The sequence below is a fragment of the Helicoverpa armigera genome, chromosome 26 (assembly GCF_030705265.1).
Source record: "Helicoverpa armigera isolate CAAS_96S chromosome 26, ASM3070526v1, whole genome shotgun sequence".
Classification (NCBI taxonomy): domain Eukaryota; kingdom Metazoa; phylum Arthropoda; class Insecta; order Lepidoptera; family Noctuidae; genus Helicoverpa; species Helicoverpa armigera.
Genome location: NC_087145.1, coordinates 7,511,624 through 7,528,952, shown reverse-complemented (window position 1 = coordinate 7,528,952; position 17,329 = coordinate 7,511,624). Strand labels below are relative to the sequence as shown.

The window sequence follows — 17,329 nt, the reverse complement described above, 5'->3', positions numbered from 1 at the left end:
AATCTTACTCCTATCTATGTATAAATCATTTCATTTCTTTATGTCGCATTTCTTGCTACCTCTTTTTCGATTTATCTCCCTTCATCTACCATATTCAAAGGCTAGCTAAATTCAAACGTAGGACCACCAGAGCCATACATAGATAGTGCTTTGGCTAATAATAACAAAGAGAAAGAGTGTGGAATCAAAATGAATGAGTTACCATTCTAATGTCTTCTCTATGCAGATGATCAAATAAAAGTTTCATCGTCCGCCGAAGAACTACTAGAAAAAAATGGTAAATATGCTTATTAAAGCATTCGAGATGAATGGAATGTATTTAAAGTAGGCAAGATGAGTAGTGATCGGAAGCAACGTGAGAAAATTATTGTTCTTTAAAATCAATAGTAGGAAAAATATCAATTCGAATAAACATAGGTACTACTGGTGTCAAGCAAGCCATATTTGAACCAGATGATAAGGAAAAAGTCCTTATCATCGGTATTCAAACAATCGATTTACATTCTATCATTACATCAACCCATGATCTTTCATACCTTAACCATGATCAGTCAATAACAAGATTAACAACTACTAATATTAAATCAATACCTAGCAATTATTCTGGAAGATACAATGAGTACAACACAGAATTCATAATTGATGATGATATTTTTACTGATTCAGCAATTAGGGGCATGAATGTATGTAATATAGGAGAAGTAAAGGAGTATGTAAGAATCATTATTGCACGTGGTGTTCTGTAGTAGCTGCATATTCCCTGAAGAGATGATATTAATCATAAGAGATGTGTTTTAGATGGAGGCGGCGCTGGCAGCGCGGGTGTGGGCAATCATTTGAGTTCTATGATGCAAAGGGAATATGGAGTTGGACCACTACCTCTTACACCTAATTTGTAAGTAGCATATAAAACATTGGCAATTGGTACCCATGGTATTTGAGCGAAAGTTATCAATCAAATGAATAAACTTGAAAATGATGAGAGGATGTTTAGTTTAAGAAATTCTTAAAAATTTCAGAGCAAATGGACAGCCAAAGGAACAAATACCACTTAGACCTCTAATATTCAATGGAGAATCGGAGAAAATATATCAAGTCCTCGAGTGAGTAGAGAAGTCTAACATTTAAATAAATAATTTCATATTACCTATTACATCATTCATATCGATAAATCAATTTAATATTCTAATACGAATCAGATTCTAAATAAAAATTGCTTACATTACAGAAGAACCACAAATGACCTAAAGAATACTATTTACCAAGGTAGTGAAACGTGTGGTTTTGTAGTTGATTTTCTAAAATTACAGTTTGCATCACCCGCACTCTTGCTCTAATAACCTTTCTAACGCTTCCATCTTCTTTCACCGCTTCTGTGTGGATAACGGTACGTACTAACCAGCAATCAAAAGTCGAACTATCCCGAGATGCTCGGCCAGATCGGTCTCGCCTTCGGCTGCGTCAACTATCTGTCGACGCCGAGCGAGGGCCTGACCGCACCCAAACCGACCGCGACGGTATCGAGACAGAAAGTTCACCCGGAGGACTCCACGTCTTCGAGGGAGAAACTATCGATACCTAGAATGGCGTCAATGGAAGACAAGACGCCGTCTCCAAACACGTTCGAGCAGATACAGCCGAAGATATCGCCGCTCCTGGCGAGCGAGTGCACGCCGACGACGGAGTCGCGGACGATGACGTTGTACGGGTACAACGCGGCCGCGAAGCTGCCGTTCGCGTTCTCGCACGCGAAGGAGCGCGCGTGCCGCGGCGGCGAGCGGCGCAGCCTGCGCGCGCTGAAGCCGGCGCCGCGCGGCACAGGTCGGATGGTGCGCAGCGCCTCGTCGGGGGCGGCCTCGCATGCTCCGCCCGCGCGGCTTGTAGATCGCCCGCACTCGCCAGGTCCGCACGCCACAGGGAGCTTCCTTCCGTTTCTATTTACTCTCCCTATAAAGTTTACAACGTTGATGTTATCTGATTTATTTTATTATTGTTTAAATATAGATTTTTGGGTCAATATTTACCTTTATTAGACTCTAGTCTGATAGTAAATAACTGTATTTTTAGCAGTTTTAATGAAAGTAGATTAAGTCTCAAAACTTCTGTTACATGAAGGAAGCTTTCTACAATGTAGAATAATGAACGCTCATCAGAAACTTCAAAGCTTACAGGAGTACATTGCAGGCAAACGGAAACCTGACGGTATAAAATAAGAATTTTACACACACTCACACTTTGCTTTAGCAAATTTCATGTTTTGCAACTTCACACGAATCTAACGATACACAAATATTGCACTGAAAATTAAATAACTGAGGTAAAATTGTAACTTAATTTATAATTAATATTAATATTATTGACACAGGTTAAAATCATCATCGTAACTAGCATGTAAACTAACATTGAAGGGCTAAATAGTGCATTTTTAGAATGATTGAGGATTTAGAAAAGCTTTTAGACGATTTTGAGAAAAAAGTTTTTGTTTTGTATGGTTTGCACGAAAATTTGGACAATCATAAATATCCACGAGGACGCTATTGATTTAGAATTAATGTATAGAGAAATTATTGAGATTCATCGCTTTAAGAATCATTATAGGCTAGCTTTAAAGGCTTTTGAAAAATTAGAAAGATCATAGTTTAGAACCTAGATTTCCAAAAATTGAATTCAGTTGAGGTATGTTTCATAGTAATGATAAAATGTTCACTGATTTTAGAAAAGTTGCTAAATAAAATGATTCTTAACGTCAGATATACCAACAATAAAGACATCCATATAAACAAGATATTTGCACTGGCCTTGCAGGAGGAGATAGCTTTGGGCGTGGCGTGGTGTCGCTACCTGGCAGCCCACGTGGAAACAACTCCTCGGGGCCTGTCGTAGTAGGGTCAGCAGAGAGCCTGGTTACAAGGGTATGTATGATTTAAGTATTTAAGTATATTTGTCGATAACCTTAGTCCAAGTCTAGTAATCTAATTGGTAAACTTGTCTTGTTTCCAGGTGTTAACAGAACAGGGTCTGGGTGAATACTGCGATCCTGAGTTCGTGAGGAACACGTCTCGGGAGATGCAAGAGGCACTTGAAATGACACAGGAGCAAATGGACAGGTACTTTTTGTAAAATTATGATCATCATGACTAGCTTCTGTGTAAAGTGATTGTATTTAATATGAATGTTCTGTTGTTTCAGAGCCGCGCATCAGCTGATGGTCAACGAGAAGAACATAAAACAAGCTCAAAGTCAACAACCCCAAGTTGTAAGTATCATAACTTGTCAAAGAATGCTTTACTAACATTGCCCATTAATTCCCTTTCAGCTGCGAACTTGCTATCATATTTTATAACGAATGTATAGGGTAACATTTGGGTTGTAGGGCGACATCCTTGCCCGCCAGTACCACCCGTTCCACCAGCCGGCCGCCATGCCGCCGCCGGTGTGCAAGCGGTTATAGCACCCGCCCTCCCGCAGCCCGCGCGGCCCGGCGACCCCTCGCGCCACACGCATCATAGGAAGAAAAGAAAACGCAAACCAGTACTGGTTTAGCGACCTTTTATTATATAAATATTGGTTCGGTCATATAGTTTGATAATTTCATTCTATCGTCAAATAACTCAGTCTATGATTTTACTGAGTCATTTGACGTTTCACGATATCTATGCTCAAATTCTTCGTTTGTTTCTCAATTTTTCAAACAGGCGGATCAAAATTAGGGTACGTGAGTACATTTTTAAATTCTATACTGTGGTGAACACAGGTAAAGTGAGAATGTAGTTGTTTAGGTAAATAGCATAATTTTAGGGCCATGGACGTTGATGGGAAATATTTATACCTACTCGAAACTACTTGGGTAGCCTTTATAGTCGACATTTCGGAGTATTGGCCCTTTTAAATTCGTAAATTAGAAAATGTAATTTTTCGAACTATGAGAGAGAAACTCTCATTAACTAAATAGATAGAAATTGTAAATCAAAATTAATTTTATCCTTTTTAGATATTCGAATTGATTCTTTGCAAAATAGCGCATTGTATTGTGCAAGTTTTAATAAAATTTATATTTAAAAAATATGTATAATCGTATAACTTTAATTAAATTAATTAAATATTTTAGATTTCATAAAACTTGCATGAGACAAAAGCTTCTTTTATTTAAAAAATAAAAGAGTGTTTCATGAAGCGAGCAATTCTTCCTCTAGTTTAAATATTTGTTCAAGTAACAAAGCTTTCAAAAACTTTTGAACGCTAGAGCTTTTGTGGTGAATATTATGAAATTTGGTGTGATTTTATTAAAAGAAATCGCTTTAATTGTTACGATTCAGTATTAAGTGGGAAGCTAATTGACGTATTTAGCGATATTTGCGTAAATTCTATAGATGTTGTTTTGTTTGTTAATTTCTAGCACCAGATCCAAGACAATACCGTATTTGAAGACTTTGACGAACTGATTGTAAAACTTGCCCTCGGCGTGGGGAAATCCAATTTTCAGTAGTTTACCTAAAAGCTGAATTTATAAAAATCTATTGCCCTCGGTAATATTTTCAGACAGGGGCACGAATGAGTGTGAAACGAAGATTTTTATAAGATCAGCTTAATTGAATAGCTTTGACCACTTTTAGAATAGGCATTAAACAATTGTAGCGTTAATCATAGGCTTCGCCTACGATGAAACTAAAGATGAGAGTCTGATTTTCATCTTTTCAGTAACTTTACAATTAAAGTAAGCACCCTTTTGAAGTTTTAATAGATTTTATAGATGGCTCGATTTATATACGATTTTTCCATCCATATCCTTCTCGGGTTGTTAGTTAGTCGATTTCTGTTTAATCTTTTGAACTCCGACGTACGAGCTTAGGTGTGGGAACATAGTTTGTCCTTCGCTAATTAGATGGCAAATTATAAATAATTTTGGGCAATAATTTTCATAGTTACTTCCTTGCTCTCCAAAGCTGCGTATTTGTAACAATGTCACGGAGTGTTTACTTTGAAAAACAATTTTTCGTCTGTAAAAGTCCTGCTAACGGAAGAAAGATTTTCTTAATTTACCTAAGACTTAGTAAAGCTTTTGTCTTTTCAAATATCAAGAGAAAATTGTGTTGATATTTCGTCACCACACTGACGAATTTAGTGAAAAAAACTAAAATTGTTAATGAAAAAAGTCGTAAAGAGAATGGCTGTTACTAACCATTTTTCATAAAGAATTTCATAAAAGACAGTTAAAAAGTATGTGTATTTGCGAAGAGGCATTTACTAATCGATTGTCTCGACTTCTAATTAGTTAGGCAGCGGAGTTAGGTAATCATTAACTATTTAGTTTTTAACTCTAGTTAAATTTAGAAAGATTTGCAACATCTTGAACTGTGTGGAAAATTCTTTGTACTTAATCGGCGGTTTCTTGATTTGAAACGTAGGAACCTATGATACAAAATATCTAGTCAAATATCTTGTGTAATATGAAAAATATTAACAATTCTAATCATCAACACATAACCGCCCTATTTAAAAAATGTAGTTACTTTTAAAAAACCAGAGCAAGATGTTGCAACTTTTAAAAAATCTTAGCTCTTTAAGATATTCCCTAGTAAGTGCCCTTTTAAATCTATGAAGCGACGTAGTGTAGATAATCGTCAGCAACTCCATTTACCGTCAACACTCCACATTCCTCTAGGATTAAGGTCAATAATCTAACCGACATTTTATATTCTGTTCAAACCTCTTCGCTGGACAAAGGAGATTTTTCATATGAACCGGCGACAAATATTGCAACTGGCAACATATTTTTTTTACCAAGGAGGTAGGTCACTTATTTAATACCTACTTTTTGGGTGTTTAGATAATTTTAGCTGTACAATATTTTTTCTTTTAGAGACAGAAATTAAATGTTTAATACATGATTGTAGTTGCAGCGTTTGTCGTCTAATCAAAACCTGCCTAGATTCTAGATAAACCTATTTCTTCTACACGTTTAGGCTACAACAGCAAAGATAAAGTGGAGAGGTAACGCACAAAGTAGGGACAAAGATGTTCGTGAAATTCTAAATGTATATATTTATATCGTTTATTTTTTATAGTTCGTAGTTTTCAATCGGGATATTGTCGTCAAACTCTTATAGGAAAGTCGAAATCTGTGTTACGTAGTCTAAAACGTGCCCATTGAGCGCTGTAGATTACCTAATATCAACGAATTATTTAAACCATGCACAAAACTAGCTACGATAAACAAAATTAGTTTAATTATGCCATTATGTATAAGCAAATGCTCTTCTTTTCTTTGTTGTAAAGTAGCCTAATCTATGCTTCCCCAAACATTTTTGGTGCCAATGTATTAGACGTTTTGTCTTACTTGTTATCTAAACATAAAGTTGCCTTTATATTTTCTGCCATTTTTTAAAACGTTTGAAATTCCTATCCTATTGTTTTTTCTGTTTATCTATTATAAGAGTTTATTGAAGTTTGAAAGATTTTTATTGAGGATAGAGTCCCATTATATTATATAAATAAATAATAAACATGATTATGAATTGCTGCTGTTATTTTTAGCAGTTATTAAAATACTGAGTGCAGTTATGAGCAATGCAATTATCATAAAAATCCTCGAAGTGAGGGAAAATATCTAAAATTTTAAAATATCCATTCGTTAGTGATTTCATCTGTAAATAATGTACAAAATTAACAAAATCTGTACTCGGGAAAGCATGATTTTAAGTACGTTTTTTATATTTCTAGCGTAATAACCGCTAGCCGTAATGGGAATCTCGATTTGTAAATAGTTATGTAAATAAAAAGTGTAAAAGATATATATTCCGTCAATCATATTAAAATTGAGACATTATTAATTACCTATATTTATTGTTTAAAAATGAACATTGTAAAATTGTTTTCATATAAATAAAAAAATGTGGGAAACACATCTTTGTATTTTATTTTACCAACACCTAAAATTAAGCTGTTAGATGCCACAGAGCTAGCTGTGCAGTTGCTCACAGAAAATTCCCATTTTTCTTGGTAAATATCATCTAATGGCAACACCAGATTAAAGAAAGAACGTAGCAATCATATACAGCCTAGCAGCTCAAAAGCTAGTGTGGAGTGGCTCTAATAACTCAAACCCAAAAGGAAATTGTCTAGGTCTACTAAGGAACCTACTCACAGGCAGAGTGCAAATATCTGTGGATAAAGATAAAAGTCCAGGACTTTTCATCTTTCCATAAGATTAACTTCTGAATTCTGTGCCAATATTTGATACCAGAAATACCCATGTGAAATAAAAACCAATTTATAAAAGAGTATATCATTTATTTTTCAATCAAAGTCCCTCTAACTCTCTTCTCAGTAGTCTGTGCTGGAGTCTCCGCTTGTCTCTTATTCATTCCTTTCCTCTCTAACTGCTTTTCAATAATCCTTGCATTGTTTGCATAACTGTCGGCCACTTCTCTCGCTTCAATCTCATCTTCCTCTTCATCTATGGTAGAAACTGTCACGGAACTGAACTTGCCCATGTTCTTAGTGTGTTTAGTGACCATAATCTTCTTAGGCTGAGTAAGAGCAACCTGCTTATAGATATCTGTGACTCCGGCTTCACCAGCAGTTTGAACTAAAGCATCTTTCATAATAAAAACCACATTGCTGTCTTGTTCATGCTTGTAGTATATCGGAATGCCACATTTCTTGCATTTTAGCCTGTACTGGCGTTCGATACCCTTCTCCCGTTTTAGATACACTGTCTCGTCAGGGTCTGAAGTGATTTTGTGAGCGTGTTTTGAACCGTCAATGACTCGTGCGCCGTCGGTAGGTCTGAGTGGCAATCGGTCGATGGTACAGTCCAGGATTAAGGACATTTGACTGCAGAGGCAGTAGTAGATGTGCAATGGCTTGGTTTCATTGTATTCCTCTTGATCTTTCGTGTCTGAGCAGACTATGCTTCTGGAAACTACTTTTGGCATTTCACTAGTTATACTTTTCACGAACTGCACGATATATTAATAGTGATTACAATAAAAAGTAGGTAACGTAACAGAAAATCAGCACAAATCTTTCAAATATTCACAATATTATGTAGTTTACGAAAATCTTCATCAAGTTTTGACGTTTTGTTTCACGTATTTTGTTTTGACATTTGTTCATAGACTACATTTTATTTTTTTGGTAGTAGATGAAGAATGAAAAGTACTAAATAAAGCCTTTCAAAGGTTTGTAGGCTTTGATTTTTATATAAATTACTATTGACCACAGGAATTTTTAGAAATTTTAAGCGCTGACAGTATTTATGATTAATTTTATAATATTTGTTTAAACTTACTTCTTCCCCAATAGTTTGTTTGTGCATTTCAAATAATCAATACTTCTTGCTGTTTGTGGTCCAAAAATACATAGGTTATGTTGGTATCTCCTGCTGTCAACTTCACGCTACTGCGATTGTCTTTTATTCCAAAGAATTGTGTTTCATTGCACATGTTCATCGATTTCTGTTGAAATTAGAGAAAGTATTGTGAATTGCACTGCAAAATGGGTGGTATATCTAGCAGATTCCGTGTACACAACTCTGGACTCACAAACATCGACCCAAAACCTGAAGAGAGTGACAACAAACGTGAAAATCCCGGAACGTTAGATGAGATTCATAAAAAGACCAAAGGTATTTTTTACACACATTTTAACTGTCTTAGCGATTATCGGAGGTGATTATAATGTTGATTGGCATCGTAAAAGCATATTGAGGTTACTCGTTCAGTCAGAAAACGGCGGCAAACGTAATTTAGTACCGACATAAAAGTTGGGTTATCTTGTGATGTAATAATAGATAATTTACAAGAATATTAAGTATGCTCACGTCTAGAATCGTTCGGTCAGACATGCCTGGAAATAAAATGCCAATAAATTTCATGTGTCCATACAAACTGATTGAGAAGTAATTTATGAACTGATGGACATAGAGTAATGACTTCTACTTATTTGTGTTCTGATAAGAATGTTATCAACCTCCTTGGCGTTCAACCGTCCCGATTTCGAATTTATCACACACTATGAAATCTTAAATGAGATCAACATGCATTGTTGAATGCTGCTTTTCCCATTTATTTTGAAATTAATTATTACTATTTATTTCAACTAAAATCCAAAAATAAATATTGTTCTTTCGTCGAGTCTACCTAAATTACCTGGAATTACCTAACGTTAAATGTATCAATATGAATCACTGATAAATCATTTTTAATCAAAAGTTTCATGACATGTCTATAAAAGTGCAAATGACATAAATATAAATATATTTAATAGTCTAGCAAATTACTTATTTTTTAATTAAATAAATGCATCAATAAAGCCTCACAAAAAATCTGTTTAAGGCGGGTTAAGCCGATTGCAAAAAAAAAATAATAATAAAAAATAAATGCATCAAGATGGATACTGTTAAGCCAATTTACTTGTTTAGCTGATAAACGGCTATGGTTTTTAGCCATAATATGAAGAACCATATTTGCTTTTCAGATGTGATGCCAGTAAATTTTGAAGGTGGCAAGCTGATGGTGAATAGGGGTCTGTCTAACCATTTTCAGGTATGTATTAATATGGAAAAATCTATATTTCTAAATTGCATCATCTTTAACTTTTTTACTTTTATGTTCTACAAAATAATTTTTATTTCTAAAAATTAAATTATAAATTTAAAAAAACCCCCGACCCAAAAAAACTACGCAATAATTACGACAAAAGGTTAAAAACGCTAAACCATATAAAAAGCAAAAAATAACTTTTTACACTACGTAAACTAAATTTTGTCGTGTCGGGGGACCGCTCTAATTCATTACTTTAGATACGTGTTTTTTTTAAAACGAATGTTGTAATTAGGTAGGTATCATTTGATTTATGTAATTATTTATGAAGGTAAAAAGCGGTCCCCCGACACGTCAAAATTTAGTTTACGTAGTGTAAAAAGTTATTTTTTGCTTTTTATATGGTTTAGCGTTTTTAACCTTTTGTCGTAATTATTGCGTAGTTTTTTTGGGTCGGGGGTTTTTTTAAATTTATAATTTAATTTTATTTCATGCTTTTTAAAGGAGCTCCTTAATTTTTCCTTCTTTCATTTAATTTATTTTATCTTAAGATGGGGTCGCTATATGCGATCTCGGCCAAAGGAAGCTGTTTAACAATCCTCATGACAAACTGGTTCTGGGAGAATTGCACAGATTGAGAAACAATAAAGATTAACCTTTGGACATTCTAGATTTTCAGGAAAAATATAAATCGGTTTATCCGTTTCATTCCGGCATTCCAGGGTTTCATCCGCCACATCCCATTTCCAGCATCAGGTTCTCGTCAATCAGAAACATGAAGAGAACTCGTCAAGACAAATTCAACGAGCCCAAACTCGATGGGTTTACTAAAAGGCAGTTCAGGGTCACGTCTCCTACCTTCGTGCCCTAACAGCAGACCAGCTCAGTGGTTCCAAAAGACATTAGTGTTTCAAATTTCAGATCCCACATATACTTGCAAGTAAACTGAGCGTGTAACATTCCTATCATATCTAGCAAACGAGCTGATGACCTTGAAGACCTGAACCGATTTCCACCAAACATAGCTAAGAACACTCCCGACTGACATACCTTTTAAACAAAAAAAACCGCATTACAATCGGATCATTCGTTTGGGAGCTACGATGCCACATACACACACACACACACACAGACACGTCAAACTTATAACACCCCGTCGTTTTTGCGTCGGGGGTTAAAAATGCTTTTTCTCACGATGAGCTTTATGGCTAGATTTGTAATCTGTAACTTAATAATGGAAATAAAATATGATATGAAAGTTGATATAGCTAAAAAGCTGTGAGGTGACGGTAGATAGAAGAAAACAGGCTGCCCCAACCTTAAACAAAATAGTGATGGGTCAGGAGGATGATGAGCTAAAAAATAACAGTAATGTGTCCCAATGACAAAAATAAAAACCTGTAATATTTATTTTTTTCAGATGTCCCACACTCTGACAATGAGTTCAGCACAGAACGGCTACAAACTAGGAGCTACATACATTGGTACTAAGCAAATCTCCCCAACTGAAGCTTTCCCCGTCATACTCGGTGACGTGGACCCTTCAGGCAATGTCAACTTCAGCTTAATTCACCAACTCACTCCTGAAATCAGGCTGAAGGGTGCTGCACAGGTAAAAATTGCTTTATTTGTCTTTGTCATGTCAGCTGCAAGAGTTCACAGCTGCACAAAACCTCCTCCAAAGTGGGAAGTTAAACTCTTCTTGAGTAACATAAGCTATATTTTATCCCGGTGTGAGTAGTAGTTCCCGAAAACAGCTATTTATAAAGTAAAATAGTTCAAACCAGTACTTTTTAAGCATACTTTCATACTAAGGTGCTTTTATTTAGAATAAGACTCCCTCTAAAATGCTGTTTCAACTGATTTTGATGAAAAGAAAAACCTTAAGATGTCGTTGAGCTGATTAATAACCGGTTTCTGAGAACTTTATTATTTTTTTAACTACTCGTTTTACCACTGTGCAATAATGCTGTAAAACAAGCAACAAATCAAGAAAATTACCATTGAAGACATTATTTACTATTCACTGGTAAATCTTTTAAGAGGCAGTTTTACAAGTAACTAACAATTGTATGATAACATCTCAACGCAATTTCAATGAATGAGCGCACGCGAGTCTACGTATTGTAATGCATTTAAGATTTTATCTTACAAACAAGATAAAAATGCGAAGAATGCTTGCCTTGAAACTACTGCTTATAAAAATAACTCATAGTTTTTTGTCTACACAAAAATTATCATAATAATTGGATGTTGTTAAGCAATATTTTAAAGTAATTATAAAATAAAACCTTATTATCATTTTGATATGGTTTGGAAGTAATTGCAAGGTAAAATCATCATCTGGAAACCTTTTCAATCTTCATACAAGAACGCCATCTGTTTTATTATTATTACTACTATCTTCTGCCAGTAGTTTCACCTGTGTCCTGTGAGAATTCCTCCGCGGCGCTGGATATAAAGTAACACATAGCCTTCCTCGATAAATGGGCTATCTTACACTGAAAGCATTTTAAAAATCGGTCCAATAACTCCTGAGATTACCGCGACAATTTTATTTTACGCGATTTACGCGCAATTTACACACAAACTCAACATAATGTACATCAAAAGAGTCAGTTAACCAGAATTGTCTTCAGTAAAGACACAAATTGGTCTTCCAGGTCCAAGAATGCAAGCTGACAGCCACCCAGGGCACACTGGAGTACAAGGGTTCTGACTACACGCTCGCGATGGCTGTGGGCAAGCCTGACTTCAACGAGAAGTCTGCAGTCTTCGTGGGACACTACTTACAGGTAATATTCTTAGATCCTTACCCTTATACCTTACTTATCCCTTCCAAAATTCGAAGATTTTTTCGAAATCAAATATTTGAATTTCAATAATCTGTCTTTTTCTTGAATTGCCTTCTAGAAATAGAATTTTAACATGAGCTCCATACAAGCAATGTTATTCCTTTCTCTAGTAAGCATATCAACAAAAATATAGGTTATTGAAATTCATCATAGGCTAAAAAAACTTGGATACTTTGATGAATACAAGCATTTTGAATTGTAACTGCAATAAATATACTAGTTCACTCACCCACCAAAATAACGTCATCTTACCAGCAAAACCTCGTTTGCCACAATTACCTTTTCTATCTACATAATATGTATATTTAACTCTATGTACATATACAGCTCTTTGAATATTCAATGAATGTCTTGAATTATTTACTCATGTGGAAATCGATACCCCTACTAGTTCACCCTTGACTACACATCATGTGTCACGTAATGTTATTCATTCTAACAATATTTTATGAATACCCATTCAGATGTACCCAGCCTTAACAGGTGATAAAACGTAGTGGACTGTAGTCAGATTGGAAAAAACGTACAAATACATAAATTGAGTGTCTGTCTTTGGGAAGTCGGTTGAAAATACCGTCCATCTCTTAGTGACAAAAGACAGTAGGCATTCATTCTCTGTAAGAGAAGAAGCATACACTCTACGCCGGGATCCTATAAAAAGTCGACAATGTACTTATTAGAATTTATTTAACGTTTTGTACACGAAAACAAATATTTTTATGAAGTTTGGTCATTAATAAAGGGTCCACGGCCGATTTCGGCCATGACGGCTGTTCTCATTTTAAGGAGATCAGCCAGCTGCGCAGGACATATTATAGTGCACGAGCATTTCCGCAGACACAGATGCACTCAGAAGAAGTTTGGTCGCTATGTCTTAATTAAAGAATCTTAATTTACGTGTGAATTTTTTTTATTATACAAGCATTGTGTAATTGTGTTGTAGATAACTTGGTTTTTCAACTACATTAAATACCTAAAGAAATTATGAACTATAGTTAAGCCTTATTAAGGAGGTACAGACAGACACTAATATTATGTTCGCAGTCGGTGACAAAACGGTTGGCGCTCGGCACGGAGCTGGTGTACCAGTCGGGAGCCAGGGTCATGGGCGGGGAGATCGCCATCACGTCAGCTGCTGCTAGATATACTATGGATGGTAAGTGGAACAAAAGCCTTGTTTTTAGGGGTAAGCAGCTTAGAGAGGTGGCAAAGTGTCTTTGTCAGTAGATTATATCGTCTTTGCTCAGTACTACAGGTCTCTTCGTAGTAGAGAGAGCTACATTACCCAGTCGCCATGCAACGATAGCGATAAATGAGAATAATGTGTTTTTGTGAGTTATCGAATCTATAAACAGTCGTTTCATTAGTAATATTGTTAATGCGAAATTAACGCTGTGTCAGTCGCGCTTTCATCCCAAAACAACTTGAGCATATTTAAATAAAATGTACGGATTGACTCTAAAGCCTAATATATGACATAGTCTACCTTTTATCCTGGTGCGGGAAGTGGTTCCCTCGGGACTCCGGTGGAACCGCGGGGGATCGTTAGTACGAAATAGTTATGGAACATGGGCACGTGTTTTACGCGTAACAAGTGTATGCCACATGTTTGTTCCAGCACAAGTCTTAATGAGTTATTTTTATATCAGCTAATTAAATTGTTTTAATTACAGACTCTGAAGTGTCAGCGACCCTGAGCACAGCTAACTTCCACTTGTGCTATTTCAAGCAGTGCAGTGAACAATTACAGGTATGTTAACTAGCTGGAGTTATTTTCGCTTTTTTGTCGGAATTGTTCACCTATGCTCTATTTGAGCAGGCAATTACTTCGACTTTTTACACAAACATATATCAAGCAGATAAAGTGGTCAAAATAATGATTCAATTGATAAAGTAATTGTTATTAATGTATTTGCATTTATTTTTAGACAGATTTCATTTTTAAATATAAGTCATGTATAAATGAAGTGTAGGTTTTTTACTCTGTCTTTGTTTGTCAAACAAACTTCATGCAATAATGTCAATGCTATCCATATTTGCAGATTGTGGCTGAAATGGACACCTCGTTCCGAGGGATGGAGTCGGTGGGCACCGTAGGCTACCAGGTCAACATACCCAAGGCAGATCTTATCTTTAGAGGTAACACTTTAATTTCATTCTACATATTTTAATTACCTGCCTGCCTTAACTTCGTATCATAATATCTAAATCAACAGCACCAATTTTGAAGTAAGGCGGAAAAATTCTTGGGGATTGTTGTAGGTTTCTGATTGAGAAATCAAGTTTCATCTTAATCTTAAAATAAAGTTTAATAAATAAGAAAATCCTGTGTGCTGATTCTGCCTGATCTGGCCACTTTTTGTGCAAGAGACTTATTTCTGGACAAAAATACTACTGCACCTTTTTAACCCTACATTTAAAAAACGGTTCCCATTTTGTTTCCAGGAATGGTAGACTCAAATTGGAACATCGGAGCGGTGCTCGAGAAGAAACTACAGCCTCTACCGTTCACATTCGCTCTGTCCGGCATGGCGAACCAGGCCAAACAACAATTCAAATTCGGCTGCGGCCTCATCATCGGTTAATCACCCAATCACCACATGATGGTGATGACTGAATGATGTGTCAAGCTAGTGAACAGTGTGCACCATATTTATATGTGATTAGTGAATTTGAAGCATTTTACAAGTGATTTTGTCAGTGAAAAACTTAGACCAGTGTGGTATACCAGGGGAATGCAGAAAGAAAAAAGAAGCATAGTATATAGTGGCGAAAATAAATTTATTAAAAAATATATATTTCTGCCACTGTATATTTGTATGTTTTAAATATAAACTTTGTGTCTCATTAACATGTTGATGTTTTAAAAATTCGCTTGAACAGTTAATATTTAATTATATGTGTGATAAGTACTGAAATATGAATGTTCTAGTTCTAGCATAGGTGCAATATTGTCACATGTAACCATATTTAAGAATTGTCACTACATTTAAATTTTAAATCCATACATTAGATATCTTATGGGGAAATCTCGAATAAACCCATGACAACTAGCGTGTGTGTATTCTACTCCCACCTAACTTAAAAATATCACCAAGGGAAGATATTCTTAGAAGATTCGTCAAAAAACACGATACTTTATGACAGATAATAAACGCATATACCTGCTCCGTTCCGTCGTGGGTAAAAATACAACAAAATGAAAAAAATTAAACTGTCATAATCATAAAATATTTACGATTCATGATTAATAAAAGATGTATCGTCAAAAAAATAACGGATCACGAAAAAAAATATCCCTAAACACATTTTGTTTTCGCGTGAACAAGCTCTGAGTGTATTTCAAATTATAACTTGAAATATAGACATTCTGTATGGAATTAAAGTGCGCTAAGATACATTAAATGCAAGTATATGTCAATATTAACATGGTGTAGCTTCTAAAAAGTAAAACTTAGAATATCATTAATGTAGCACTGATCACTAGCTCGACGTAGTCAGTGTAATTCTAATTTTAGTCTAAATAATGACTTTGTTGGTGTTAGGGGTATATTTTGGACTTCCATTTTTCAAAACAAACATGTTCAAAATTTGGGGACGATTTTTGAACATTTTTTAATATGCATATTTTAATTTATTCTCGCTCTTTTACCATAGTATTCAAAACTTTTTTGCTCATTTGTATAATACCCCTGCATATTCATATACAAGCTTTAAGTAATTTTTAGCCTAAGTGCATTCTACGCCTAATTAAAACTGGGAAGTCCAAAATATAGGACAAACGAATATTATAGATGATTCCTAAATAAATAATTGAACTGTACCACAAGATATGTGTGAATGTAATGAAATGAGCCCGGTCACCGTGTATATGTATTGATTCTTTTTTCTTTGTACGGTTTACGTATAATTATTTTTATTTGTTATTGTAACGCTATACTGTTTGCTGAACACCAGAATCGCATTTATGACGTATTAACTCACTCTAAGGTGTTGGAGAAAGTAAAAATTGTGTAACTTTGCGATTTGCTTTTAACTGGCTCACCTTCAATATAATGTACCTGTTTTAATGTTTCTATACATTGCATTTACGGCTTTGTTACTTTAATTTTGAAAAGATACTTTTAATGTCAGCATTTATTGAATTATAGTCTGGATATCTTAGAGTGAGTAGCTTATACTGGGACCCCAGTCCCGTAGTATCGTCCCCGATATATTGATCATGTCCCCTCTAACCGTGGGGTACCTAGCACAAGCTTTATGTCAAATATTCGCTGCCATCGCTACGGCGTTCAACGAGCGCACATTTGCGACAAACAACTCTTATATTTATTATAAAATAGTCCCTATATTTTTCAAACTTTTCTAAGCTAATACTGACCAAATATTCTTGTTTATGATGATCTGAGTGATCTAAAACGTCTCGATATTTTGCCGCAGATGTGCGCTCGGCCTTATGTATGAGTGTAGATAGGTTATGGCATACTGTACAATGTACATAGCGCCTGTTGTTAAAATGTTTATTTTTAATATAGTTACTTATGTTAATAAATCAATCTGTTGTTTTATTTCGGTTCTAGTTTTATGAACCTTAAAAACTTCCGGAAAAAATCCTGTCACTCATATCGCGTAATAATAGCGTAATAACAGCAGTTTCAAAATGATCTGTGGTCTATTTTGGTGTACTTACCCATATAAAAAATTAATCAACTGCCCTATTTTAAGGCGGAGTATGCCTTAAAATAGGGCAGTTGATTCATTTTTTACTTGTATGTACGAAGAGCCATAGTAACGTCATATCGTCATTTTCCGAATGGTGGACACTCCATACGCAGCATGATATTTGTCGGACAAGTTCACCACAGTATTGCAAGTATGTTTATTAGACATATTTCAAAAAATTTAACTTGTATGTACGAAGAGCCATAG

General features: G+C 35.2%; 3 protein-coding genes across 3 annotated transcripts in view; 2 read left to right on the top strand and 1 right to left on the bottom strand.

The window, feature by feature from the left end:
• LOC110372635 (muscle calcium channel subunit alpha-1) overlaps positions 1–6,904 on the top strand; it is a 75,950-nt gene extending 69,046 nt beyond the window's left edge. Inside the window, exons 42-49 of the mRNA XM_064041713.1 lie at positions 227–277; positions 799–895; positions 1,020–1,103; positions 1,403–1,902; positions 2,806–2,912; positions 3,001–3,107; positions 3,190–3,256; positions 3,355–6,904. Coding sequence (XP_063897783.1) covers positions 227–277; positions 799–895; positions 1,020–1,103; positions 1,403–1,902; positions 2,806–2,912; positions 3,001–3,107; positions 3,190–3,256; positions 3,355–3,543 — 1,202 coding nt within the window. The 3' untranslated portion in view covers positions 3,544–6,904. The remainder of the gene's footprint in view (positions 1–226; positions 278–798; positions 896–1,019; positions 1,104–1,402; positions 1,903–2,805; positions 2,913–3,000; positions 3,108–3,189; positions 3,257–3,354) is intronic.
• Positions 6,905–7,269: 365 nt separating this feature from the next.
• LOC110372644 (STING ER exit protein) lies at positions 7,270–8,085 on the bottom strand. The gene has a single exon (XM_021329512.3). It carries the CDS (start codon positions 7,935–7,937, stop codon positions 7,290–7,292), a length of 648 nt encoding a protein of 215 aa, XP_021185187.1. The 5' UTR covers positions 7,938–8,085; the 3' UTR covers positions 7,270–7,289.
• Positions 8,086–8,375: 290 nt separating this feature from the next.
• On the top strand, positions 8,376–16,956 carry LOC110372640 (mitochondrial import receptor subunit TOM40 homolog 1). Its single transcript, XM_021329503.3, has 8 exons — positions 8,376–8,629; positions 9,481–9,548; positions 10,966–11,157; positions 12,209–12,340; positions 13,445–13,556; positions 14,074–14,150; positions 14,443–14,539; positions 14,846–16,956. The coding sequence occupies exons 1-8, from the start codon at positions 8,500–8,502 to the stop codon at positions 14,983–14,985; spliced, it is 948 nt and encodes a 315-aa protein (XP_021185178.1). The 5' UTR covers positions 8,376–8,499; the 3' UTR covers positions 14,986–16,956.
• The last annotated feature ends 373 nt before the right edge of the window (positions 16,957–17,329 follow it).

Excerpts from the sequence above, each read along its gene's own strand:
- LOC110372644 (XM_021329512.3), bottom strand. The coding sequence starts at position 7,937 with ATGCCAAAAGTAGTTTCCAGAAGCATAGTCTGCTCAGACACGAAAGAT.
- LOC110372640 (XM_021329503.3), top strand. The coding sequence starts at position 8,500 with ATGGGTGGTATATCTAGCAGATTCCGTGTACACAACTCTGGACTCACA. Across the intron at positions 8,630-9,480 it reads GATTCATAAAAAGACCAAAG|ATGTGATGCCAGTAAATTTT; the intron begins GTATTTTTTACA and ends TTTGCTTTTCAG. Across the intron at positions 13,557-14,073 it reads TGCTAGATATACTATGGATG|ACTCTGAAGTGTCAGCGACC; the intron begins GTAAGTGGAACA and ends TTTTAATTACAG.